Raw genomic sequence first — 27,982 nt, 5'->3', positions numbered from 1 at the left:
AGTTATGTGAATGTTTGCTGTAGTCTCCTGTGCATTGGCATTGGAAACCATATTCTGTATGCACATTTGCTTGACCTTATGCACAGTAAATGCACTATAATGGTTGATGAAAAATACATTAAACTTGTCCTTTACTCTTATTTAGGTGGTTATTACCTAACCAGTGCCTATGGAGCTATGTCCTTGATCAAAAACTTCCAGGAGGAGCAGGCAGCCAGAATGTTGAGCTCAGAAACTAGAAACACTCTTCACCAGTGGCACCGCCGCAGAACCACCATTAGGACAATTCCCACTGTGGATGATTTTCAGGTGTGTTTTTTGATTATTCATACAAAAACAGGCAACTGTTAGCAACACAATAAATTTAGGAAGAATAAATTGGAACAGTCCATCAGAGGTTCTTAGTAAATAATGGCCCAGTGAAGTCCTAACTATTTTGAATTAGTACTAGTTGCACCTTTGCAACGATAATGCAATGCAAGAACCAACTCAAGAGGGGGCACACCCTAGTCCAACTCATGCATGCCCCCACATCAAGCAGCCATACCACATGCACTTCAGAAGAGGTCATCCACCTGAAGCTAAGCATGTTCAGGCCTGCCAGCACTTGGATGTGAGGCCACCTAGGAAAAGCTTGGGTTGCTGCTGGAAGAGGTGTTGGCAAGGTCAGCAGATGGTGCTTACCCTGTGGTCTGAATGTGGATCTCAATGCCCCAGTGCAGTGACGGGGACACTGTGCTGTAAAAATGTCGCTGTCCTTTGGATGAAATGTAAAACCAAGGTCCTGATTCTCTGTGGTCATAAAAGATCCCTTTGCATCCTTCATAAAGAGTACGGTGTATCCCAATGTCCACACTAAACTACCCACCATGACCTGGTCATTCTGGCCCCTTAATCATCGCCTGTCTCTAATTGGCTATCTCTCTCTCACAGCGAATGTGTGTTGAGTGTACTGGCTCAAAAATGGCTGCCGTAATATCATCCAGGTGGATGCTATACATTAGTGGTGGGTGGAGTGGCTTCCTAATCATTGAAGCGCTTTGAGTAGTGGAAAAGTGCTGTATACATGTAAAGAATTATTATTATTATTATTTTTAAGGAAAACAACAGACAAATTGTACAGTGATTGGGCTCACAATTCAAACCTAGGATTTTGATGTGGCAGTGCCAACTGTCTAATTTGATATTTTTGACTATATTTTTTTAAACCCCAGTTAACACATTTCCCCCAATATAAAAGTTGCAAGAAGATAAACTGGAAAGCAACTGGGTGCTTAGATATACCCGGAGAATTTATTCTAAACTAACAAGTTACCAGAAATCAGTGCATTTCTCTTCACAAGGCAAAATTTCAGTTGTTTGCTTTTTATTTTTATGGATCTTTGAAAAAGCAAAGGTACCAGTGCTCAGAGTATATTCTGCTCTTTCAGACGTTCACACAGTCAGGGTGCTTACTACTGCTGCCTCACAGCTTCAGAAGTCTGGGTTTGAACCCAGGTCCAGTCACTGCATCTCAAACATGTGCATCCCAGGCTCACTGGTGACTCCAAACTGGCCTTGAACCAGAGGCCAGTGCAGGGAGATGGATTGGCACCCTAACCAAGGCTGTCTCCTGCCTCCACCACAACTCAAAAGCAGGATTAGGCAGATTCAGATAATGAATGAGCAACTCCTTTAACGTAGTGACTACGCTGCTTTTTAAAATTTTTGATAAATGGGTGATGTGCGAGTGTTTAGAAGGGTTGATTTTTATGATTGCAGCTGAAACAAGAAATGTTTTATAAACAAAATTGGTCAGCTGTTATATCACAAAAAAACACCACGGTGAATCCTGGGTAGAAAACTACCCTGTTTTGATATTTAAATCAATGTAAATAGCTTGACTTTGAGAACCTCCCATACTTTGAACTGTGAACTCTTAACCATTTCTTACACTAATTTTTCTATTTTTGCTTTTGTTCTTTCTGTTTTACAGAATTATTTGAGAGTGGCCTTTCAGGAAATCATCAGCGGTTGCACGGCTAAAACGTTGATGGTAAAGCCTTACATGACCACAGCAGAAGTGTGCGAACTGTGTGCCGACAAGTTCCGAGTTCAGGAACCCGACAGTTATGCCCTTTTCCTCGTCACAGAGGAAACAAGTCAGCAGCTGGCATCAGACACCTACCCTCAAAAAATAAAGGCAGAACTTCATAGCCGCCCCCAGCCTCACGCTTTTCATTTTGTGTACAAACGTCTCACCAGTCTTCATATTTGCGTCCCTCCTGATGAAGAGAATGGAAACATTTATTTCTAAATCTGCTTTTACTGCTTCGGCACTTTCCATGCGATTTGACAGGAAGGAGCCTGGCTGTACTGTTAAACACTATTCTGCTGGCAGATGATGTGCTTGGGTTAAATTTCAGGAAGCTTGCTTTATAAAATGTACAGCACTTATTACCTCAGGGTCTGGGCTACGTCTGTGCTGAGGGAACTCCGTTGTCACCTTGGAGCACTGAAGTATTGACACTGAGGCATTTTCTTTTTAAGACTGATGAAAAGTGGGTGTTCTTCCTTAATATCAGGATAATCTTTTCTTCATATTTGTGGTACAGTACGTCGTCAGAAGAAACGCTTCAGGAAGTGTGGTGACGCAGAGCTTCGCCACATTTCTGAGACAGTTGCATTTTTTTGTAAAGTTAAATATTATTTTATAGTAAAGTTTTTTTTTATATGTACAAACAAGTCTTAGAAATAATCGATCAGCAGTTACTGGTTAACTGCGCAGGCTGTGGTTTATAATTTGAAAAATTATTATTTTTTTTTTATTTTATTTTGTAAGTGAATATGTTGGTTTGTAACAGTTTGCATGTATATTTGTAACATTTAACAAACTGTTACACCCTTTATGGACCAGTACACTTTGACTAAAGGTATGCAGAGATACTGGGAATTTTGTACCCTCTTTAAAAGGGGAGTTCTCAGCCTCTAGCTGGTGACACATTTTGAAAAATGTTGGTCTCTCCTAAATTTGAATTTACTGTCAATTGACTGAGCACCACTGGTGGTGTTAAATTATGGCTGTTAACTTTTAAAGCAGGGATTTTTTTAAAAAAGTGGTTCATTTTATTCCAAGCAGAACTGTAGATTTCACCGCATGAACTTTTTTGCCATCTACATCTGCAGTCTCTCCCTTGTCCTGCATTTGTTAACTAAGGGTACATCCACACTACTACGTCTTCATTTAAAATCAGCTTGACATCATTAATTAAAGTATTTTCATCCTTACTGAAATGACTAAAAGCACTTATTACGCAATCGTCCGCCTGCACTGGGCACACACGCTACATAGATGCCTTAAAATGGGCATAAATTGTGGCACGAGTGTAAGCCTGATTTGCATTTGTCAGCTGATTTTCTGAGTTGGCCTTAATGTCAGCTTCATCACATGCAATATGACAAGGGCTGTGATGCCCGATTGACGTATCAGAAATTTCAGTTGGACGTCTTGTGGTGAGAGCAGTCTCACAGGCTGATTTTCTGATGTCATCATGAAAGTACCAGACACGCATTGTGCATCAGCTGCCATGCGTGTGTATCATACACATGTGTAGTCTGAGCACCTTCGTCATGGCATGTCAATCAGTCAGAATGTGCTTGTGTAGTATGGGCACACGTACGATTGGTGACTCTTATCGTGCAGCGTGAGTAGTTACTTGACCACGATTTCTAAAAATTGCACAAAACACAATTTATATTACATACCGGTAGGCAATAAAACAAGTGCCATGGAAAGCAACTCCTCTCTGCCTACAATTTTGGAATATATATTTATTCCATGAAGGGTGACCAATCAGAGAATGAGATATTGTAAGGAGCAGGGAAGAGGTGCATCATAAGCATAAACCAATCAGTGTGCGATGGAGGCTGCATTTTCAGAAATCATCAGTTTTACACTCATCCACATGGAAACGCCATGCTGGTGTTTTAAAAATCTCCAGCTCTGAAGAGTGTGTTCAAAACTTTAATGTCAGTTGAAAACTTAAGGGTAGTGTGGACAAAAGGCAGAAAAGGAGACAAAATGTCTGCGTTTTTAAAGAAAAACGTACTGGTGTGGACGGGGCCTAAGTTACAAGAAATGCAAGATAAAATGGGTTATAGATAATTACAATTCACCATTTTAACTTTTTAATCAAGGTCTTAAGGACATCTTAACATCCTAACACTGGTTTATAAAGAGAACTGTTGCTCTCTTGTTGGATTTAGAGTATAAATGTATGTTATTACACAAGTAAATTAACTTTTTGTGCCTGCTTTGAGGAATTTCAGGGACAGAAAGCCAGATGGGTTTTCTTGCCTTTTTGTTTGTCTGTGTTCTCTTCAGGACAATATTCTCTCCATAAACTGCAGAGTCCTAAGCTGATTTTAAAGTTGTCTGTTTAGAGGTTGCAAGAAAGTTTTGTAAAGTCAGAGAAAAGAAAGAGTATGTGAATGTGAATGGGTGGGCTGGGATACGGACGTGTCATTTACAGTTAAGCAAAATGCAGTACAAGAGTGAGCCTTAGCAGACAAATGTTGGGTCTACCTATAAGGGATAATTCACGGTGATTTCATTGATTTCCTGGAATTGCCAAGTTTCATTGTTGATTGTTTCAGCAGCTTCACATTCGTAGCCTTCAGCGTTATCCGCAGGGAGTTCATCTGTGTCAGGAGACACCGTCTCATCCTCTCACCATTGAAGGGGCTAAGTTAGGGAAGTGGTAACGCCTCAATGAGGAACACATCTCTACGGATGGAAATGAATTTAAAGAACCACAAGTGGCTAGAAATTAACACTTTCCTGCTTTCTTTAAAAGCCGAAAACAAGTATGTGAGTATACAAAATTGGCCATGCATGAATTTCCTTCCGGTTTACTAGATATACTGTACGTATATGAAATCTATAATTTGTTTTTTAGTTCCCCTACAAATATCATGTTATTTTGGAAAACTACAGTGTTTATCACCCACTTGCTTTTGTTAAATTATTGTAGCTGGTATCCACTGACAGTATTCTTCTTTTTTCACTGGTCATTTGTGGTAGAGTAAAATACTATTCATAACTGTATTCATAAATTGCTAAGTGCAAAAAATGAAATGCTTCATTCATAAAAAGTAAAAACATGGATTTTTAATTGGGGTTGAGAATCGATTAAAAGAAATTAATTGCACAATTGTATGTTATTAATCATAATCACATCTAACATTAAAACATGCAGTCATAAAAGACATAAATAAATTAAATATACACAAAATTAACACAGGAATTTTTAAAAATGTAATTGCATAGTTTAAACTTAAACAATGACCTGAAACCTGACCCTTTAACAAAATACTACGTGAGCAAGTGCAACCTGAATTTGAATGCCTTCCTAAAAGGCGAGTTGAAAACGATGCCAGTGTATTAATACTCAAATTGGCATAGCATATGAAACACAGACATGTCAAAGTGAATTTAAACGATCGAAACGACTGTCGACTTTGAATGCACTGCTAAAGACCAACTTGAAATAAGCACCTCTTTAAAACTTGTGTTAAAACTCCACAAATGCCATCCTCAATAGTTCATCACCATCAACGACTGTATAAATATACTCTAAATTAGTGTTTTCAACTGGTGCGCATTGAGAGCTACCCAGGTGTGCCATATAGGACCATCTGTATGAGCAGGCAAAAGGACAAAGCAGCTGGGAAAATGCGTCCAAGGTGCTCTCTGAGTGCTGTGTCTGCGAACGCCAGTCTCCAAGCTGCTTTTCCTTCTGAATGTTCAGTCCCTTTGGACAGTTTAGCATGTCTAAGAGATTTCATGCCTTTGTGGCTGGTACAATCGTGATGTGCCTTGGGAATATTTGGGTTACAAAAAGTGTGCCACCACAGAAAAACGGTTGGAAAGCACTGCTCTGCCTATAGCTTTGCTCCTGACACGCTAAAAAAAAGATCTCCATAACTTTTATCTTACTTAAAAACTGACACCGTTCATTACTTAAGAGGTTATGTTGCATTCTTTGCAAAAATTAGTGAAAATACTGCAAAATGGTATCATGGGTAGGGATAATTATTACACTTTTATTTCGTAGAATGTTGTCATTAGGGCAGTCAGCACTGTAAGCCACCTGGCAGACTGGCGAGTTGAATACAGAGGTACGAGAGACTTATTTTGGTTTTGGTGCCATTCAAAGAAAATGTATGTTGTACACATGTGATATGACATTGAATTGATCTTCATACAGAAACATGACATGAATAAAAAGGAGAGAGTGTAATTTTTACCTTGGCTACTTTTCTTTAGCATTGCTGCAGGACTGCCATAAACCCCCCTTCCTCACACTCCCCTGCACCCATGTCAGTATTTATAATTCAAAGGAGTGAACACCAGCACCACGTACTAACATGTGGCGAGGCGTTGTGAAACGTGTAATTTGAAACTTTTAAATTAAATTTTATTTCCCAAAATATTTTAAGGTAGTATATAAATATGGTTCTGGATGTGTATGTAATTCTTTAGGTCTTCACTTAACTTTTTTGTATTATTGTTTCATAATGTAAAAAAACAAAAAGTAAAAGAATGACATGAAATGGCGCCCCGACCAAAGCACTGCCTGACGCGATCGCCTCATTCCCAGTCCTGGATCTGACAATATTTTCTAACGCGTTAAACAGGCCCTATTAATCATAACAATTAACGGGTTAACTTTCCCAAGTCTATTTTTAAGTTACGTTGCACCTACTGTACATTTTGATTTATTTTTTTTTTATTTTGAGTTGAAAGGAGAGTTTGCCTGAACTGTAGAGACATCGGTTCATTGAAATCTTCATCGTGACTTAATGCGTCAGTCCTTTAATATCATTTATCCATCCATCCATTATCCAACCCGCTATGTCCTAACTACAGGGTCACGAGGGTCTACTGGAGCCAATCCCAGCCAACACAGGGCACAAGGCAGGAAACAAACCCCGGGCAGGGTACCAACCCACCTCAGGGCACACACCAAGCACACACTAGGGACAATTTAGAATCGCCAATCCACCTAACCTGCATGTCTTTGGACTGTGGGAGGAAACCAGAGCACCCGGAGGAAACCCACGCAGACACGGGGAGAACATGCAAATTCTACGCAGGCAGCAGTGCTACCCACTGCGCCACCGTGCCACCCTCATTCATAACATAAAACGTTCAAATCCAAATTCAGCATCACTTTGGGGGGTTGCCGTTGGATCCAAGATGCAAAATAACACTGTTGTGGGCACCAGTCCTTGGCAATGTATGGAGTTGAATTGCCATGGACTCGCACCTCAAAGCATCTCAGTTCAAAGATTTCCACTGTGGTAACTGCAGGTGTCTAACCACGAAGCCACACCGTTTGACCCAGAAGTGATCTCCTTGCAGTGTGATTTATATGGAGAGCTCCTTTAGTCAGCCCTGCAGAGACCGCCTTTGAAAACGGTGAGCGGAGCACTTTCTTGTGACGTCAGCTGATCTCTCGCTCTGTGTGTCCACAAGCCCCCACCTTGTCTGTGCAGCATTGCCTCTACAGTCCACCCATCCACAGTGCAAATCCCATCCTCGTCGCCAAGTGAACTGCTGTAGACTCACAGCACGGAGCATCTCGGCTTGAAGATTTGCACTGTGGTAGCTGCCAGTGGCCTCTGACTCAGAGGCAATCTTGTTACAGTGTGAGCTAAATTAATGTCTCCGTAGTAAAGAGAAGAAAAGGGAAAATGGGGTCACTTAGGACCCTACCACGGTAAAACAGGCCCAATTTACAAACCCCAGTCAGCTCAAAAAGCTCATCTTAGGCTTTGCAAGCCACACCTTGGAAGTGCTCCAGAAAATGGCTTCACATTTTACACGGATGAAGCAAGTAGGTCTGAAACAAAAACAATGAAACACTTCAGGGCATTACTTTCCATCTGTGTCAGAACGTCACCCATATATGTAATCATTTTGTTACAGATGTGAGTTTAGTCGGCATTGCTTTTAAGAAAAGCAGAATTAAAGCATTAAGGGAATCGTTAATCAAAAAGGGAGAACGGACACGCGTTTGTGCCTCTTCAGCATCGGTGATATTTAACAGCCAGTTCAGAGAGTTTTGTGTTCTGTTTTTCACCGTTCTGCCTGAAATATATAGCTAGTGTTACGTGAAATAATATAAATTACAATCACACTGGCCATTCTAATACTGACAAGAATTAAAGAAGTTAGTGCATTTTTTAAAACCAATTTACCATTTTGTGTTTTTTATTTTAAATATCTCCTAAGGATACAACAATAAATTTATACCTCAGTATTTTGTATTAAATAAATACTTTCTAATCCTCTTTTTATTTTATGATTAGAGGAAACCTATCATATAACCAGCTGTCTCAGTTTAACACATTCATGTGCTGGCCCTGCTGGTGTCAGCTGACTTTCTTTAGATCTCCGCACTTATTCACACCAGATAACTCCATTTTTAAAAATATTATATACTGAATATTTTACGTTGTTGTCACGTGTGATGCATTAACAGGCAACTTGCCCTTCACACGCGACATGCTGTATGTGCATTGAGCAGAGCGAGGCTATGTAGGAGGCAGCCGAGGTGAGCACTCGTATAGACGATGACTCTTCTTAGTTCTTTTGTCACCTCGCATTTCAGGTTCTTTTGGGCTTAAACAAGCAAAAACGGTTCAAATTGTTCGCAACAGAAAGTTGCTAATCTCATGGCGAAGTGACATGGATGTGTCGGCTACACTTGCTGTGACAAACGGCGTAGCACACACTGTCTTAGTTTGGCAGAGAGGAAACTTTATGTGTTCTGGTGGTTTCATGTAAACTGAATTATTAGTGCCAAATCAAATGTGATTTTTCTTTCTTTTGTTTTCATTCCTTTTCTTTTATTTGTGTTTATAAAGGCGTACTTTGCAATTGCTGGGTGAATCACCAGCTAAAATAAGAAATGCACTTGAAAGGAAATTAAAAACAAGTCAACAATTTCTTCATTCTTAAGAAATAATCCTGTTTAATTATTCACGCTCGCAGACAATTTGAGCTCAGCCAGCTCTGCAGAGGCAGTGGAATTAGAAGCGACAGAAAGTGATGAAGATGGCCGTGGGACATAACAAACATGGAGGGTGCGGGTAGCCAAACACTAAAGCACTAACAGCAGTGGGCCAGCAGGCAGGAGAAGCGGTCAGATGCAGAGCTCCCATGAACAGCACAAGTGTTGAGCTCCCACTTCCTTGAATTCATTTTTTGACATTTTATACATCAGTTGAAGACTGGCCAAGAAGCAGTCGTGCAGGTCATAAAATCTGTTCAAGAAATTCGGGCAAATCATGTGTGTGTTAGCAGGAAGCCCTCCATGTAGCGCAGTGTTGAAAAATGATGGTAAGGCCTTCCTTTCTGAGGCCAAAGAATCCAGCTGTTTCAGAGGACTCGAGACATCTGTGTTGCAGTTCCGAATCTGCACATCTGCCTCACGCCCAGAATCTTTCAAAAAGTCGGTTCTGTTATGATAAAGCCTTCTGTTAAGAGTTTCACTGTCTAATTTTAGATTCTCAGTGTTGCTGGTGAATCATAAAGGAAGTTTACAGTCATATTTCTGCAGGAGGCTCTGTGCCCAAGAAGCTCCCGTCCCCTTCCATAACGGTGGTAGTGCATGTTACTTCAAATTGTCCACCTGCCCAGGGACTAAAGAGAGAAGAAAATGATAAAATGCATTTATCTAAATGTGAAAACCATGCAATGTATGAAATTATATTATTGTCATAAATGATCATTTTACAATGTCCATGTTTAATAAAGTCCATAAGTATCTAATGATTTTGTGGTTTTTGTCAGTTTTTAATGGAATATGTCGTCACATTGCCATCCCATTGTTTGGATTGTAATTCTCCTTCAGTCATGCCCCATGAAGAGGGGGACAATCTATTACAAGCCAATTGTCACAGTGGGGCACTCTAGGATTGCCAGTCAATCTGATGGCACATCATCGGACAGTGGACTGAAACCCATAGCAATAATTTACGCGTTTTGATGCGCCACCATGGAAAGGAATCATTAATCAAAAAGGGAGAACGGACACGCGTTTGTGCCTCTTCAGCATCGGTGATATTTAACAGCAAGTCCAGCGAGTTTTGTGTTCCGTTTTTCATTGTTCTGCCTGAAATATATAGCTACAGTGTTATGTGAAAATAAATTTACAAATTTTACTTACTTATAAATTAAGTACAGTCATGTCTTCATATTCACAGAGTATGTTTTCAAGGATTCAAGACTTCGCTGAAGGCAGTGGATGAGTTGTTGTCATTCACTGAGCCTTTAGATGACGACTTACGAAACCACATTGACATGCCAGGCTCAGGACTTTTTTGAGTAAACATTTCGTCTGCATGCTGATCAACGACACCTTACAGAAGAAGGCACTTTGCTGGAGTGCCTCGGTGCTCTTGTAATGTCGACCTCGCTTTTGAGTTGAAGACCTGCCTGTCCCCCTCATTTAATGCCCAATGTCTTCAATTCAAAAACTCAATTCCATGGGAATTGCGTTTCCTGTTTATGATTTTCCAGAAGCCTTTATTTAACAAGGGCGGCACGGTGGCGCAGTGGGTAGCGCTGCTGCCTTGCAGTTGGGAGACCTGGGGACCTGGGTTCGCTTCCCGGGTCCTCCCTGCGTGGAGTTTGCGTGTTCTCCCCGTGTCTGTGTGGGTTTCCTCCGGGTACTCCGGTTTCCTCCCACAGTCCAAAGACATGCAGGTTAGGTGGATTGGCGATTCTAAATTGGCCCTAGTTTGTGTGTGTCCTGTGGTGGGTTGGCACCCTGCCCAGGATTGGTTTGTGCCCTGTGTTGGCTGGGATTGGCTCCAGCAGACCCCCGTGACCCTGTGTTCGGATTCAGCGGGTTGGATAATGGATGGATGGATTTATTTAACAAAAGTTTAACAAAAAATGCATCTTTTTTTGCATATTGTGAGCAAACGAGTGGATATGTGGATTTTGCGACATGATCAACGTGAGATTTTTTTTTTATCCTCTCTCATCATTTGCTGTTGTACAGTATCGCTTACCCTTGGCTTATTATATCATAAACTTTTTCATCTTTGTCCTTGTAATGAAACACAAAGAAGGCAGAAAAAGGTTTGGGGAACCACCCCCTATATTGTACAGTGGAGTGGTGGCTCTGAGGCTAGGGATCTGCACTGGCAAGCGGAAGGTTGCCGGTTCAAATCCTGTAAATGCCAGTAGGGACTCTGCTCTGTGGGGCCCTTGAGCAAGGTATCCTTCAATAAAGGCACGCGTAAATAAAGGCGCGCTTCAAAAGGGCGACCTCAATTGAGCGAATGTTTTAATATTCTTGCTTTCGCCTTTTTATACGTTCAATCATTGCCTTTATCTAATAAACTTTCTGTAATAATTTTGTTGCGTTTGCCTTTATTCGCCGTGCCCAATTGAGGTCGCCCTTTTGAAGCTTGCCTTTTTGTGCGCGCCCTTATTGAATAGAACCCTTGAGCAAGGCCCTTAACCTACAATTGCTGAACGCTTTGAGTAGTGAGAAAAGTGCTATATAAATGCAAAGAAGAATTACAGCGTACAAATTAAACTTTCAAGAGATGGCTCCAGTGCAACGTCTGGTTCCGTGTCCAAAACAGGGACAACTAAAGACAAAAGGAGTTGGGCTTTTATAATAGCCAGGGAGGAAAAGGTGGGGTCCAATAATAATTAAGGCTGGAAGTGACCTCAGTAGGAGGCGCGGTCATGCAAGGGAAGCAGGAAGTACTTTATGTTGGTTTCCCTTCGGGGGATCTGTAGGAGAAGGAGAGGAAAGGTCAGTGTCCTCAGTTAAGCCCTTAGCCTGCCTCTCAAGCACACATGTGTGACACCTCCATAAAAACATCATCTGTCCGTCATCACTATAATACCCCAGGGGTACGTAACACATAAAAAAAAATATCATTGTTTTGGTGGGCCAGTCGTGCGTATCCTGTATGCTGATTTTATTAGGCCTCTTTAAAACGATTCACGACGTGCCAATCTAAACTTCTCAGCCTGCTTGCTTTGCTTTGAGGAGAGGTGCACATGACGCGGTGTGGTGATTTTTGTTTCATTTATTTCCACATTTCTACTCATTTTTCTAGACCACAAGTTTGGAAAGTGAGGTCTGGAAGTTCCCGTTGCAGGTGTAACCAAGCACCAGGGTGGCATTTCCCTAAGACGACTTTCATTCATAATAAAGAATTGAAACGTGCGCCCGGCAGCAAGTGTAGGAGGCATGGTATTGTGCTACGCTACGTCTTATTTCCTATTTCTTGTGTCGTCAAACCAGAGGGTTTCACTTTCAGACAATAAACAAAGCAAGGCTTATATCTGCATGTCCGCTTTGAAGAATCGGGACATTAAACAGTTGAGGACAGATGGAGCCAGCTTCTGTAGCCAAGGATCAGACCGCCAAGGTCTCCGCCTTCGGCCACAACCCAACTCGCACTGCACCCGACCTCCTTGGCCCCTCCCATAAGCGAATACAAGCGGCTGAAATGAGTTTCCTCCGCAGGGTGTCTGGGCTCTCCCTTAAAGATAGGGTGAGAAGCTCAGTCATCCAGGAGGGGCTCAGAGTAGAGCCGCTGCTCCTCCGCATCGAGAGGAGTCAGATGAGGTGGCTCGGGCATCTGATCAGGATGCCTCCTGGACGCCTCCCTGGTGAGATGTTCCCGGGCACGTATACCCAGGAGGAGGCCCCAGGGAAGACCCAGGACATGCTGGAGGGACTATGTCTCATGGCTGGCCTGGTAATGCCTTGGGATTAACCCGGAAGAGCAAGAAGAAGTGGCCGGGGAGAGGGAAGTCTGGGCATCTCTGCTCAAGCTGCTGCCCCCGTGACCCGACCTCGGATAAGCGGAAGAGGTTGGATGGATGGATGGATGGACAGATGGAGCTGGGCTTGTGTCAGGCCTGGTAATGGCAGAAGCCACCCTGTGGGCAGTGCAGCCAGCAGTTCACAAAATGAGACACAACTTTAGGATTATGAAAGGGGGGGCCAGCATTCATAGAGCAGCTTAGCCAGGCGTCAAAAGAGAAAAGAAGAAGCCATGGACTCCATCACAGCTGTGAGTAAGGCGTGTATGTTACACTCACGTGTTGATGTGGCAGCAGACGCTCCGCTGTAAATGGAGTTTACTTCAGCTGTTAATGTGGACCCTAGAGGTGGGCTGATTTTACACGGGAATGAGCCAAAGACATCAAGAAAGGTTTGGGGCAGCCACCTGTATAATATTCCCCGGCTGCAAAATGGGTAATCCTTATGAGTGAGTCCAAAACAATGCTGAGGCAGGTTCTCAAAGATGGCGGCTTTATTTGCCGACACAGGAAGTGACGTTATTGGGGGCTGGAACAGGAAGTGATGTCATCAGAGGTGCCGGACCCGGAAGTGATATCATCAGATGCACCAAACCAGAAGTGATGTCATCAGAGGCACCTAAAAATGGAAGTGACGTCATCAGAGGCGCCGGAAAGCATGCAGGATGTCCCGTGGATGGTCTGCAAGGGATTGAGAAAGAAAGTCAGTGCACCTCTCCGCCCCCTGATCTGGCGTGGAATTGCTGTCATTCAGGCCTCCCAATCGCACGTGTGTGACACTATTAAGTTTCCAACCACAGGGAGCTGTCAGATCAATGAGTCCATCACCGGACACCATCGCAGTCTTCATCCCTGGCAACATGCAGTCTTTAGAATGAAATCGGACTCTCAGGAGGAAGACCATGCAGCCACAAGGAGAACATGCAAGTGTCATGTCGACAACGACTGGGCCGGGGTCTAAGTCCCCCCCCCTCCCCCCCATGTTGTTGTGATTGTATTTATCCATCTGTCTATTATAAGGGAAGTTTAAAAAGGTTTCCGCACTTTTATATTTTCGTTGGAAACGGTGCAGGCAAAAACATTTTTTGCTGATGGCATTGAAAAGTGGGTACAACGCCGGGAAAGTTGAATCACAAAGGAAGGTGACTACGTAGAAAAGTGATGCCATTTGTTTTTGAAATCCTTAATAAACAGAGTTAAAAAAAAAAAAAAAAAGTGTGGAAACTTTTTGAACGTCCCTCGTATTTAACACAATCAAATCTAAGGGCCCAGGGGTCCTGAGCCTGTCCCTGGAGCTGTCATGGTTAGGCAGGGGGTCCTGCCCCTAGTTCTTCCTCCTCTCCTTTTTGTCTCTTTTCCTTTTGTAAGTTCTGTTTATTATAATTTTATTAGCAGGGGTGGAACAAAGCGAAGGTTTGGTCACTAAATCAGTTCCTGCAGGGGGAACATTTAGTCTCAAAATGAAAATTTCACTGAAAAAAGCCCACCATCGCAGGAACTTACAGATGCCTCCTACATAAAACATAAGAAATCTGACGGACGAGACGAGTCCCTTCAGTCCAAAAAGCTCGCTGTCCCAGTAACTCATCCAGATTCTTCTTAAAAGTTGTCGAGGTTTCTACTTCAATGCCATGTCTCGGTAGTTTGTTCAGATTCCCACAATTTTTTGCGTGTAGAAGTGCTTCCTGGCTCCAGTTTTAAGTGCCCTTGCCCTTAATTTCCACTGATGTAGTTGCACTTCTCTAATAAAGCACACGTGCGTTCACTGAATTAAAATTTCAGAAATATGACCTGTGGTCTTCCCCTGCTTACACTGGGAATTTGTGCTGAGTTGGGACAACAGAAAAGTAAAGAGAGCGATCTTTGGTTTTGGGGTGAAGGTAAATGGAGGAGGAGGAGGATGATGACGCCGAATTGGGCAACGTCTGACTAGTTTATCGAGAGCGGTCTGGAGGGCTGGCGGAGCTCTGAGAGGTGATGGTGTCAGAAGGCAAAGCTGTCGAGAGGGTGGGAGAAACCATAGGACCAGGTGTGGGGGGGGGGGGGGGTCCCGAAGTGGCAGCATCCGGGAGAAAGGCCTCAGTGCCCTGGGAGTTGCAGTGACCAGCGGAGGTGGCAGCCCCAAGATCTGTGGGTACTGGCTGAGGTGGCGGATCAGCAGGGTGCGGTGGGCTGTGTCTGTGGGGCACCCGCCCATGGGTCATGAAAAGGACGGAGAAAGAGAAAGAAGAAAGTTTCTTTACCTCTCCACTTTTTTGGATTACAGTCGTCCCTGGAGCCAATAACCGCGCATACCAAAATCTCCAGCTGCCCAAGTCCCCTGTATAAAATGGCGAAGTATTGGGATATAACCTACGCACATCCTCCTGTTTACTTGGTAAGTCATCCCTACTTATGATGCCTAAATACAATGTAAGTTGTGACATGACATCACGGCGCAACTATAGAGACGAAAGGAAAGGCTTCGACATGGGGGCGGGGGGGCAACGGAAAACATGGAGATAAGCCCAAAAGAAAGGAGCGCGGTGGTTGAACGATGAGTGGGCGCAGTGCGGGTTGGGATGTGCCGCGGTGCAGATGAGGGGCACAAGTGAAGAGCATGCTGGCGGGAGACGTGCGCGAGTGAGATGGAGTTTATCGGGGAAATTGACACCGTTGGGAGACGACCTGGAAGGTGAGGATTCCGGCGTATTTGTAATTCAGGGCAACGAGATACAATCGTGGAGTGGGGGAGGTGCCCCCAAATCGATTATTTAAGACCAGAGAGGTGGTACGATCACTAAGGAGCATGGACGATCAGGAGGTGCAGAGTGAACATGAGATGAGCATCGAGAGCTGAAGACCATCAGCGTGAGTCTGGACCTGCAGAGCGGTGAGGACCGATGAGTGTGTGCAGTGGATGGTTGTTACGTCATCTGCATCGATTCAGTGTGGGACTTGGCACACCACAAATTCAAGCTTTGTTTTTTGGAACTTTCTGGAATTTTTATTTTTTTCAAATATTTTCGATCTGTTGGTTGGTTGAATCCACCGATGTGAAACCTGTGGAAATGGAGGGCCGGCTTTATTGAACACCCCAAAGACACAGATGGATTTATTGACACAGATTTTATTTATTACACTTTTTGCACGTCAGTTTGGAAGGCACTTTCATCCTTCCGTGTTTCGACTGTACTGTTACTAAGTCTCTCATTTGTTTAGTCCCTCACCGGTGTCCGTCCTCGGCCATGACTGTCAAATCCCCTTGGGAAGTTCACGGCACATGGGGTATCACACTAGGGGGGGTCATTGTCTGGAATGTCATTTGTTGTCCAAAAGGAAATACCCTGAGGCCTTCTGCATAAAGCACCCCTCATCATGATCACCACTTCAAGGCCCTTTACAAATGATCTGAAGACAGCAAGACGGCGTCTCCAAGTCATTGGTCTGTTTTTAGTCAAGTTCCTCCTCAAAACCCAAAACTTCACCTTCACTGGTGTGTCGTTGTTTACTGCTCTCCATGCCGCTTCTCGTTGTCTCTACCACAGGATGAGGATGCGTGACCTTAGTGATGCTGATTTTTGGAGTAAATGGACAAAGAAGAAGTAAAACCTGCCAGCTGTGACAGAACTTTAAAAAAAGCTGGAACGAGAGCCTTTGTTCTTTTGTGGTGCCCCAGCTGTCTCTTGGAGGACTTGGGCTCTGGATGAGAATAAAGTAAGTAGCTAAGTGACCATTAGAGATTAGAGAAGGCCCAACTTGGTGGAGGCCTGTGTTTACCGAACAGAGAAGTTGCGTCTTTTGATCGTAATCTTAACTGTTTGGTTACGAGGCCTCAAGATGGCCAAAGTGGCCGCTATGATCGCTTGTAGGAGGGGGGCCACAAAAGGATCACACAATCCTGAAGACGCTCAACGAATGTGTTGGTATGCCTCAATGAAAATAAAAAACAGTCTCTGAAATAACTCGAAACTGACAAAAGTAATTGGCACCTGTCCTTGTTTCTTCCGTATTTAAGAAAAATCCAACTTTGCTTTAGAGTTTTGATTCAACAGAATATTTCACGTAATAACAAAACTGGCAATGACTTGGACCCTCAACCTCATATTTTGTTGCTCAACCTTTAGAGGCCATCACTATAAACCAGCCATTCCTGGAGCTCTCCATGAGACTTGTGCACCTGTCCACAGGCAGTTCGGCCCACTCGGTCTCGGCAAACTGCTCCAGCTGTGTCAGGCTTGTTGGGGGTCTTCTCCAGACTGCGGGTTTCAGCTCCTCCCATTGATGTTCCATAGGATTCAAATCACAGCTCATATAAGGCCACTTCAGAGTATTCCAATGTTTTATTCTTAGCCATTCTTGGGGGCTTCTCACTGTGTGCTTTGGCTCCTCATCCTGTGACTGAGCTTCCTGACACTGGGCAGTGCGTTTCACTCCAGAATGTCTCGACTGTCTTGAGATTTGATTGTTCCCTACATGGACTCAAGGCACCCTGTGCCAGACACAGTAAACATGACCGGGCCTCCTCCATGTTTTATAGTAGCTACGGTGTTCTCTTCTTTGAAAGCCTCATTTTCTCGTCTGTAGACGTGGAGCTAATGTGACTTGCTGAGGAGCTCCAGTTTAGTCTCATCTGCCCAAAGCATATTCTCCCAGAAGCAGTGTGGTTGGTCAATGTGCATTTTAGCCAATCCCAGTCGGGACTTATGTCCATCTTCCAATAGTGGAGTCCTTCTGGGGTCCTCCTCCTTCCATTGAGCCCACTGTGGTGTGATCAGACACTGATGGACCTTGACTTTGGAGTTCAGCTTGTATCTCTTTAGAAGTTGTCCTTCCTTGGCTTTGTTACTTTCTCATAGGGAAAGTATTGGAATCGTCCAAAAATTCGAGGTCAAGATTTTGATGAATCTCATCGTTTTAGACCTCCCTGAGTCCGAAAATACCATTTTTGGAATTATGTCTGTGTGTGTGTGTGTGTGTGTTTGTATGTCTATGTGTGTGTAAACATGATAACTTGAGTACGTTTTCACTTAGGTCAACCAAATTTTGCATTCAAGTATTAGGCACAAAATGTAGATTTCTATTGTGGCGGACGGCTGGGGCCCATGCCCAGCCAGGATGCCCCTTCAGTATATGTTCAAGGGGAGCAGCCATGGACTATTCAATATCTCCCCCTGGACGCTAGATGGCAACCCCCCTTGGCTGGAGTGGTGCCTCTATTGGGTGGTCTCCTTCAGGGCTCCATGGGAATTGGAGTTGGGTGCAGCCCTGTTGGGTCCCGCAGGCGCATCCAGGGGGTCCTGTAGCTGGGACTCCTGAGCCCTTATGGGCCGTGTTTTTGCCACACCAGGAAGTGCAGCTGGAACTCGGCAGTCAACCTCCTGGAGCACTTCTGGGTGCCTGATAAGAGGGGCCAGCAGCCACCACTCGGGAGCCTGAGTCAGGAGGAGGAGGACGAGTTTGCCTGGGAGGAGTGGTGGAGGAAGAAGAGTGTGGTGTGTTTTATTTTGGTTTATTTTGGTGTGCTTGGGACTGTGTTAGGACTGAGGGACACGGGGATGATGTGGACCTCAGCTGAAGAAAAAAATAAATCTTTATTTTACACATGTTGGTCTGTGTCGGGTCGGGCACATATATAGCGCCCTAATTTATGTTATGCTGGAAGTGGTACTTTACCTTTTATTCATGCAGCTGCAAAGTCCGATTTATTCAACTTTACTTCTATAATAATTGTTCAATACATTATTAATTTGATTTGATTTGTTGTTGATGGTTCTTTATTGTACATAATATAAAAATCTAATCATTGTCTTGTGGTTTACTCCTCAAATATCCATCCCCATATCTGAGTATATGAGAAAGTCGAGGGGAGACCATTCCTGATTTTTTTGTCTACCATCCTCAGTATCCTTCTGCCAATTTTCCAGGGAGGTTGCCTACAGTCCCATGGAGCTTAAATGTCCTAATGATATCTGCAGCTGTTGTCACAGGAACATCAAGCTGCTTGGAGATGCTCTTCCAGTCTTTAACGTGCTTGTCTAGAATTTTCTTTCTGATCTCCTCAGATAATTCTCTCCTTTGCTTCTTCTGCTCCATGTTCAGGGTGGGACACACCGGGTGACAGCTTGTCTCCATTTAAAATCAGCTGAATGACTGATTGCATGATTGGAGATGTGAAGAGAGAAGAGAGAACAAGCTAGTTTGACAAATCACCTGAATCCAGTTATTTAGGGTTTCTGTTCTAGGGGTACCAACGAATGCGCCCAGGCCATTTTACCATATCTTTGTAGATTGCGCACTTCTTCATCTCTTTTCACACTTGTTTAGCTTTTCTCAATGACATATGAAAGGTGGTAAGGGGGCCCACGCATCTGCCCTGCCCACGTCTGTATGGTGCCATGTTGTTGTCTCCAGTGTTGTGCATGAACGAGTTCAAAAGAGCGCGGCGTTCATTTAACAAACTCATTCTTGTAAGAACAGTGAACTTAACGTAACGTATTTGCAAGTGAAGGACTTGAACGTGAGCTAGTGCAGTTTTAGGTGACATTCTGGGTCTGGTTTAGGTCCACATTAAACACTTTGTAATGTAGGGGTGGAGCCGAAACAGAATACGGTATACGAATAAACACAAATAGTGGATTTTTTTACAAGTATTTATTTTGTATGAATTTCTTGCTATTTATTTGTAGTCACAAAAAATAACATAAAATCAAATGGGCTCTGTCAGTGTCATCCGCGCTGACACGAGCACGCGGTGAAGCTCCCCTTTCGCTTTTAGGAAAACGTTTTACTTCACAAGGCCACTTTATATTTTTCCCTGGTGGATGTGACGTGAATTTTGACAGGCAGTGTAATCGGTTAGTTCACCTTGTACGAACGCTAGAGGGTGCTGTTGCCCCGTGACCCCAACAGACAGATACGCAGACGCAGGGTAAAAGCACCAAGAAGATCTTTTAATTATTCTTCCTTCTTCAAAGTGCCTTTTAAGCACCACAGCCACCATACAAGTCATCCCTGATGGAGGATCGCAGGAATCGTGGGAAAGAGGGGTCCTTTCATCGGATTAGCGCTGTTTCAGCTGTGGAATGGCCAATTGGGGGAGGCAGCTTGATGAATGAGGTCTCCAGGGCTCTAAACAAATTGATGATATCACCTACTGTTAAATTCTACTCCGTACTTTTTTATTTTTATACTGTAATGAGGATTTGTTCTGTTCTGTTCTGTATTGTATTGTATTGATCTCCTTCTTTTTGACACCCACTGCACGCCCAGCCTACCTGGTAAGGGGTCTCTCTTTGAACTGCCTTTCCCAAAGTTTCTTCCATTTTTTTTTCCTCTACAAGGGATTTTTTTTGTCTTCTTAGAGAGTCGAGGCTGGGGGGCTGTCAACAGGCAGGGCCTGTTAAAGCCCATCATGGCACTCCTTGTGTGATGTTGGGCTACACAAAAAATAAATTGTGTTGTATTGTATACACAAATAAACCGATAACAAATCATACAATTTTCTCCTCCACACCTCCCAGCAAGCTCTGTCAACTCCTTCCCAACTCCGGCTCCCTTGTTGGGTCTCCACCAGTCCTTTATATAGTTCTTGACCCGGAAGTGCTTCTGTTTGTCCTCCCACGTGACTTGCCAGCACTTCCAGGTCAGATGGAGAATCCTAAATCTTCACAAGACAGTATGGCTTGCTGTTGGACTCGACAGATTACCAGCCGCTGGACTACTTCAGGCTGTTCTTTCCTGAGGCTGCCATTCAGCTACCGTCAGACGAGACAAACAGGTAGGCACAGCAATTTTTTGAATCGCGGGCTGCGCTTGTTGCACCGCATTCTCATTTTTCAAAGTGGAAACCCACAACAAAAGATGAGATGAAGGGCTTTGTGGCATTACAAGTAGAGATGGGACTAAACTGGTGATATAACTTCAGGGAGCATTGGTCCAGACGTGCTTTGTCCCCTGGTGGCTTTGCGTGATGATAGATCAACACCATCCAACCTCTGCTCCTTAGGGACAAGCTGACAGAGATGGGAGTAGATTCATACCTAGTGGCATGGATCATGGACTGTCTTAAACTGCAGGTCTGACATTGTGGTCAGCAACACAGGAGCACCGCAGGGGACTGTACTTTCTCCGGTCCTGTTCAGCCTATATACATCGGACTTCCAGTACAACTTGGAGTTCTGCCACGTGCAAAAGTTTGCTGATGACACTGCTATCGTGGGCTGCATCAGGAGTGGGCAGGAGGAGGAGTACAGGGACCTAATCAAGGAGTTTGTTAAATGGTGCGACTCAAACCACCTACAACTGAACACCAGTAAAACCAAGGAGCTGGTGGTGGATTTTAGGAGGCCCAGACCCCTCATGAACCCCGTGATCATCAGAGGTGACTGTGTGCAGAGGGTGCAGACCTATAAATACCTGGGAGTGCAGCTGGACGATAAATTGGACTGGACTGCCAATACTGATGCTCTGTGTAAGAAAGGACAGAGCCGACTATACTTCCTTAGAAGGCTGGCGTCCTTCAACATCTGCAATAAGATGCTGCAGATGTTCTATCAGATGGTTGTGGTGAGTGCCCTCTTCTACGTGGTGGTGTGCTGGGGAGGCAGCATTAAGAAGAAAGACGCCTCACACCTGGACAAACTGGTGAGGAAGGCAGGCTCTATTGTTGGCATGGAGCTGGACAGTTTGACATCTGTGGCAGAGCGACGGGCGCTCAGCAGGCTCCTATCAATTATGGAGAATCCACTACATCCATTAAACAGTGTCATCTCCAGACAGAGGAGCAGCTTCAGCGACAGACTGCTGTCACCGTCCTGCTCCACTGACAGACTGAGGAGATCGTTCTTCCCCCAAACTACGCGACTCTTCAATTCCACCCAGAGGGGTAAACGTTAACATTATTCAAAGTTATTGTCTGTCTGTATACCTGCATTGTTATCCCTCTTTAATTTAATATTGTTCTTTATCAGTATGCTGCTGCTGGAGTATGTGAATTTCCCCTTGGGATTAATAAAGTATCTATCTATCTATCTATCTATCTATCTATCTATCTATCTATCTATCTGTCTGTCTGTCTGTCTGTCTGTCTGTCTGTCTGTCTGTCTGTCTGTCTGTCTGTCTGTCTGTCTGTCTGTCTGTCTGTCTGTCTATCTATCTATCTATCTATCTATCTATCTATCTATCTATCTATCTATCTATCTATCTATCTATCTATCTATCTATCTATCTATCTATCTATCTATCTATCTATGACAGGTATGTGCTGCTGCAAAGTTTTATTCACTTCTGTGATAACCAGAAGCAAATCCCAAGGGGTGAGCCAGGCTATAACCCCATGTATAAAGTTCAGCCCCTGCTTGACATTGTGGAACCAACATATAAACAATTTTAACAGCCTGTCTGTACATGAACCTATGATAAAATAAAAGGGACGCCTTTTTTTCTGCCAATATATGCCAGACAAGCCCACAAAGTATGGCATAAAGGATTTTGTACTGGCAGAAGCAAACACTGGTTTCTACTTGAAAGTAATTACATATACAAGAAGGAGAGAACTGTCCCTCGACAAGTCAGGTTGTGCTGGAGCTGCTTCAGGGCTATGAACATTTGGGTCATGTTGTGCACTTGGACAATTTTTATACATGCCCAGAATTGTTCATGGAGCTACAGAGCAATGGAATTGGAGCTTGTGGCACAGTGAGGGTGAACCAGAGACACAGTTAAAGCCAGACAGGCTGAAGAGGAAAAGAGGTGACAATCCGGTTTTCATGCGGATGGATAACTTGGTGGCAGTGGCATGGCATGATGTCAAACGGGTGACTTGTCTCTCTACAGTACACACTAACAATATATGTGAGAAAGCGCAGCAACAGACAACTGAAAAGGTAACACCAGTGCAACACGTATTATAAGCAGTGCAATGTGGCAATGCATGCAGTTGGCTGCTTTGAGCGAGATCAGACTTGGCAGGACTTTGCTGTGTAACATGTATGTGAAATCATAAAGTATGTAGGCTCATACAACATGCAAGACAGTAACATTTGTCAAAAGTAAATATTTTTTGCTGATTTGATTTTGCTCTGAGGCTTAAGGATCTGTGCTGGTATCCCGAAGGTTGCCGGTTTGAATCCCCATCACTGCCAAAAGAGATCCTACTGTGCTGGGCCCTTGAGCAAGACACTTAACCTGTAATTGCTCCAGGGGCGCTGTACAATGGCTGACCCTGCACTCTGACCCCAAGGGGTATGCGAAAACTAACAAATTCCTAATACAAGAAATTGTATAAGGCGAAATAAAGAACAAAAAAAAATGTTAAACAATTGCTTTGTGTTCTTTTTATTAAAAAAGTTAGTTTTTCAAAAAATATTGCGCCCTGGGAGAAAAGAAACATTAGCCCTAAAAGATTTAATCAGCCCAGAAGTACTGTGGGGCTTCCGTCCTCATGACTTCCACGCACTTCTGGGCTGTAAGGGAAGCCTGGCTCCCCTGGTCCTTTAATAGCTCCCCCTGGCGGCACCCAACTCCACAGCACCCGGACTCCAAGTCCCAGGATGCCCTGCGGGAATCCGGGGCACAGCTACACTCCAGGGGAGCTGCCATCTAGCGTTTTGGGGGAGGCAGTGCCCTTAAAAGCTGCCTTCCTTCCACTTCAGGGAATGAAAATGACTCTTTAATGCCAAAGTGAAAACAGGTCTTTGCAAAGTGGTCTAAATTAATTACAAACCTAAAACCCAAAATGATCGATCACTTAAATACAGTGATCCCTCGCTATATCGCGCTTCGCCTTTCGCAGCTTCACTCTATCGCGGATTTTATATGTAAGCATATTTAAATATATATCGCGGATTTTTTGCTGGTTCGCGGATTTCTGAGGACAATGGGTCTTTTAATTTCTGGTACATGCTTCCTCAGTTGGTTTGCCCAGTTGATTTCATACAAGGGACGCTATTGGCAGATGGCTGAGAAGTTACCCAGCTTACTTTTCTTTCTCTCTCTCTTGCGCTGACTATCTGTGATCCTGACGTAGGGGGTGTGAGCAGGGGGGCTGTTTGCACACCTAGACGATAAGGTCTAAAAATGCTGAAAGATTATCTTCATGTTGCTACCTTCTGTGTGCAGCTTTTAAGTATGCTGCACGGTGCTTCGCATACTTAAAAGCTCAAAGGGCACGTATTGATTTTTGACTTTGTTTCTCTCTCTCTGCTCCTGACGGAGGGGGTGTGAGCTGCCGCCTTCAACAGCTTTGTGCCGGCGGTGCTTCGCATACTTAAGCCAAACAGCCCTATTGATTTGTTTGCTTTCCTTTCTGTTTCCTTTGAAGAGGAAGAAGATATGTTTGCATTCTTTTAATTGTGAGACAGAACTGTCATCTCTGTCTTGTCATGGAGCACAGTTTAAACTTTTGAAAAAGAGACAAATGTTTGTTTGCAGTGTTTGAATAACGTTCCTATCTCTCTACAACCTCCTGTGTTTCTGCGCAAATCTGTGACCCAAGCATGACAATATAAAAATAACCATATAAACATATGGTTTCTACTTCGCGGATTTTCTTATTTTGTAGGTGGCTCTGGAACGCAACCCCCCACGATGGAGGAGGGATTACTGTACTCACAAATTCAGGTTGGTATTTCTTAGGCGTCAGCCATGACGACCTTGAGTCTGTGCGCTCCACATATTCTACACTCTCTGGACACTGCCGTTTGTCCCCAGCTCTGTCAGGCGTCATTGGACACTCTGAGTGGACAGCCTATTCCAGCCCAGACACAAAGATCTGAACTCTCTGGACATTCACATTGTTGTTGTTTAAGTCACTCCTGTGTAGCTCTGCTTTTATGCTTGGGCCAGTCGTCTTGCTGGACATCAGATCTTCTTCCGAGTTGCAGGTTTCTTGCAGACTGCTTTAGTTTTCCTTCCAGGATTTTCCAGCGTGTTTCATTGAATTCATTTTACCCTCACAAGCCTTCCGGGACCTGCAGCAGAAAAGACCCCACAGCCAATGCTGCCACTGCCGTGCTTTTGACAATGCATTTATCAAACTTGTCATTTAGTCTGATGGGCAAAAAGGCCCAAAATTCTATTTTTCCCCGTGTGCCTTCTGGCCAACTCCATCTGAGATGCCCTCTGTCCTTTGCCATCTTATATAAAGCTGTGACTGATGACATGCTTGGCCATTGATTGTTGAGTGCAGAATCTTAAAAACTGTAGCTTGTAACTCCTTCAGAGTTCACAGCAGTCTCCTGGTGGCCTCCCTCTCTAGTTGTCTTCTTTCTGCACATTCCCCCGTTTCTGTGGACGGCCTGCCCTGGCAGAATTAACGCTCTGCCATAACTCCTTCCATTTCTTCGTAACTGATCTACCTGGACGCCAAGGGGCATTCAGTGACTTGGATGTTTCCTGGTCTCCATCCCCTGACTTGTGCTTTTCGAGGAGATGCTTGGAGCACCTTGAGCATGGCTCTATTAAAATGATGATGATTATTATTAGTAATATTATTGTTATTATTATTATTGTTATCATTATTATTATTGTTATTATTATTTTATTGTTATTATTAATGTTATTCTTATTAAATAGATAGATAGATAGATAGATAGATAGATAGATAGATAGATAGATAGATAGATAGATAGATACTTTATTAATCCCAAGGGGAAATTCATCCATCCATCCATTTTCCAATCCGCTGAATCCAAACACAGGGTCACGGGGGTCTGCACAATTCATTATTATTGTTATTGCTGTTATTGTTATTATTACTATTATTATTGTTGTTGTTATTATCATTGTTGTTATCATTTTTATTATTATTGTTGTTATTATTATTGTTATTATTATTAATGTTATTATTGTTATTGTTGTTATTATTATTGTTATTAATGTTATTATTGTTATTATTATTGTTATTGTTATATTATTATTACTATTATTATTATCATTATTATTGCTATTATTTTTTGTGTTCTTTGGTCTTCATTGTGTAGGTTAGCCCACCATACGGACTCACTACAGGGTGGACCTTCCACATTCCAGTGCATTTATACTTCAATCAACTGAGACCCCAGACAGGTGACCTCCGTTGAACCAATCATGTGACTTCTTAAACCAATAGTCTGCACTGGTGATGGTTTAGGGGTGTCGTATTAAAGGGGGTGAATACTTTTGTGACCAATTATTGTGCGTTTTATGTTTTTAAATAATTTAGACCACTTTGTAAAGATCTGTTGTTACTTTGAGTAGTGAGGAAGGCGCTATATAAATGTCAGTCAGTCAGTCAGTCATTATCCAACCCGCTATATCCTAACACAGAGTCATGGGGGTCTGCTGGAGCCAATCCCAGCCAACAAGGCAGGAACAAACCCCGGGCAGGTTGCCAGCCCACCACAGGAGAACCCGGGTCTCCTAACTGCGAGGCAGCAGCACTACCACTGCACCACCGTGCCGCCCGCTATATAACTGTAATTATTATTATTATTACAAAGGCCAAGTTAAATCGACTGTGATTCAGTGTTGTATAAGAAAAAAATGTGCCCACTTTTTATAGGCTCTGTGTCTGTGAACGCGATGACTCCACTATGAAGGGTCCTGTATGAAATCATTGGGTCCCATTTTTAATCCCACTCTTCACCTGCTGCTCTCCCAAACGTGGGGTCCGCTGCGAGCACAATGGGCCAAGAGGCACAATATACAGGATAGGGCCTGGTGTTCACTCCTCCTCATCCTCTAACTGTGGGACCCCCCACCCCCAAGGGAGTCACTTCACCAAGTAGCCCCCTCTCGAAGGGTGAGCCAAAGGTGTCTAATATGGAGAGGGGCTACACAGGGCAGGTGACTTGTCAGGGTCCCGTCTCCATACACCTACTGCTGCTGCTCTCTGCACCTCTTGAGGTTAAACATAAAGCCGTCATTAAAAATCGAGAGTCAAAGTGGAGCTTTAATTTGAGGTCTTAAAGAAACAAACAAAAGACAAAAGTCACAGACTTGAGTGGCTGTCCTGACGTCCCCTTAACGGAGGAAGCAGAGAAGGCGTTAGCCGCTGTGGCCGGCTGCCAGCATTGTGAACTCTTGTTATTCTGGGCTCGACCCCAACTCCTTCTCGAGCTTCCAGCCCTGCTCGCCGTTCTCTCAGGGGATTCAAATTGAGTTCAGCCAGATTGCTTTCCCCATTTTGTGTTCATTGGCACGTGGAGCTTAGCAGGTTTTTTTTTTTTTCATATGATTATCCATTACCCCCCCCCCCCCCACACACACACACACACTTACCGGGGGCCATCTGCAATATTTAATTACATCAGTAGATTTTCAACGTTTACAGATGTACATACTTGTGTGTGTGTGTTGGATGCTTGTCGATTTTATTTTCTTATTTTAAATGGAACAGAAGGTTGAATTCATCCCCAGATGAGAAATAAAAGACCTTGCAGGAAAGGGGAAGCATGAGCTCCTCTTCAGAGTATCCGAGGATGGGCATTTGATGGGCCTGTAATAGCTGGGCTCTGTCTGCCACTGGCTGACTCCTCATCTTCACACACACACATAAGATACCTGACAAACAAGAGACCACTCGGCCCATGCGTCCCCCGTTTGCTTAGCTAACACTTACGCTGTCCCCAAAAATCATTCGGATTCTTCTTAAAGGTCGTCCAGGTTTCTTCTCGACTCCATGCTTTGGTTGCTTGTTTCAGATTCCCACAACTGAAGAAGTGCTTCCTGGCTTCGCTCCTGAACGCCCTTCATTCTAGTGGTGTCCTCGAGTATCTCATTCACCATCAAGATGACTTTGCCTTTGAGAATTTGGAAGACGTGAATTAGGACCCTATGCAGTCTCCTCTGTTTGAGACTAAACAGGTTTACTTCTCAGAGTCTGTCAGAGTACGACTTGTCTTTAAGTCCCAGGATGCTCCTGGTTGCTCTCCTCTGCACAGCTTCAAGTGCTGTTATGTCTCTTTTGTAGCGTGGTGACCAGAACTGCACACAGGACTCCAGATGTGCTCTCACTAGTGAATTATGGAGTGTGAGCATAACATCGGCGTTTTGATATTAAATGGTCATTACTAAGGATGTCCCAAGGACTGATTTTTTTCAGTACCAACTCAATACCAAAGTTCTGAAAACATAACGGCCCTAGCTGTTTTACAGTATCGGCGGTACAGA

General features: G+C 43.7%; 2 protein-coding genes across 2 annotated transcripts in view; both read left to right on the top strand.

The window, feature by feature from the left end:
• Nucleotides 1–9,823, top strand: part of rin2a (Ras and Rab interactor 2a) — a 220,293-nt gene extending 210,470 nt beyond the window's left edge. The window contains exons 12-13 of the mRNA XM_051919613.1: nt 146–309; nt 1,976–9,823. Coding sequence (XP_051775573.1) covers nt 146–309; nt 1,976–2,296 — 485 coding nt within the window. The 3' untranslated portion in view covers nt 2,297–9,823. The remainder of the gene's footprint in view (nt 1–145; nt 310–1,975) is intronic.
• LOC127525979 (uncharacterized) overlaps nt 1–27,982 on the top strand; it is a 340,677-nt gene that overhangs the window by 85,350 nt on the left and 227,345 nt on the right. The window lies entirely within an intron of this gene.

Source organism: Erpetoichthys calabaricus, chromosome 15, assembly GCF_900747795.2.
Source record: "Erpetoichthys calabaricus chromosome 15, fErpCal1.3, whole genome shotgun sequence".
Classification (NCBI taxonomy): domain Eukaryota; kingdom Metazoa; phylum Chordata; class Cladistia; order Polypteriformes; family Polypteridae; genus Erpetoichthys; species Erpetoichthys calabaricus.
Note: the sequence above shows the minus strand (reverse complement) of the source record. Positions and strands in the feature narration are given on the sequence as shown.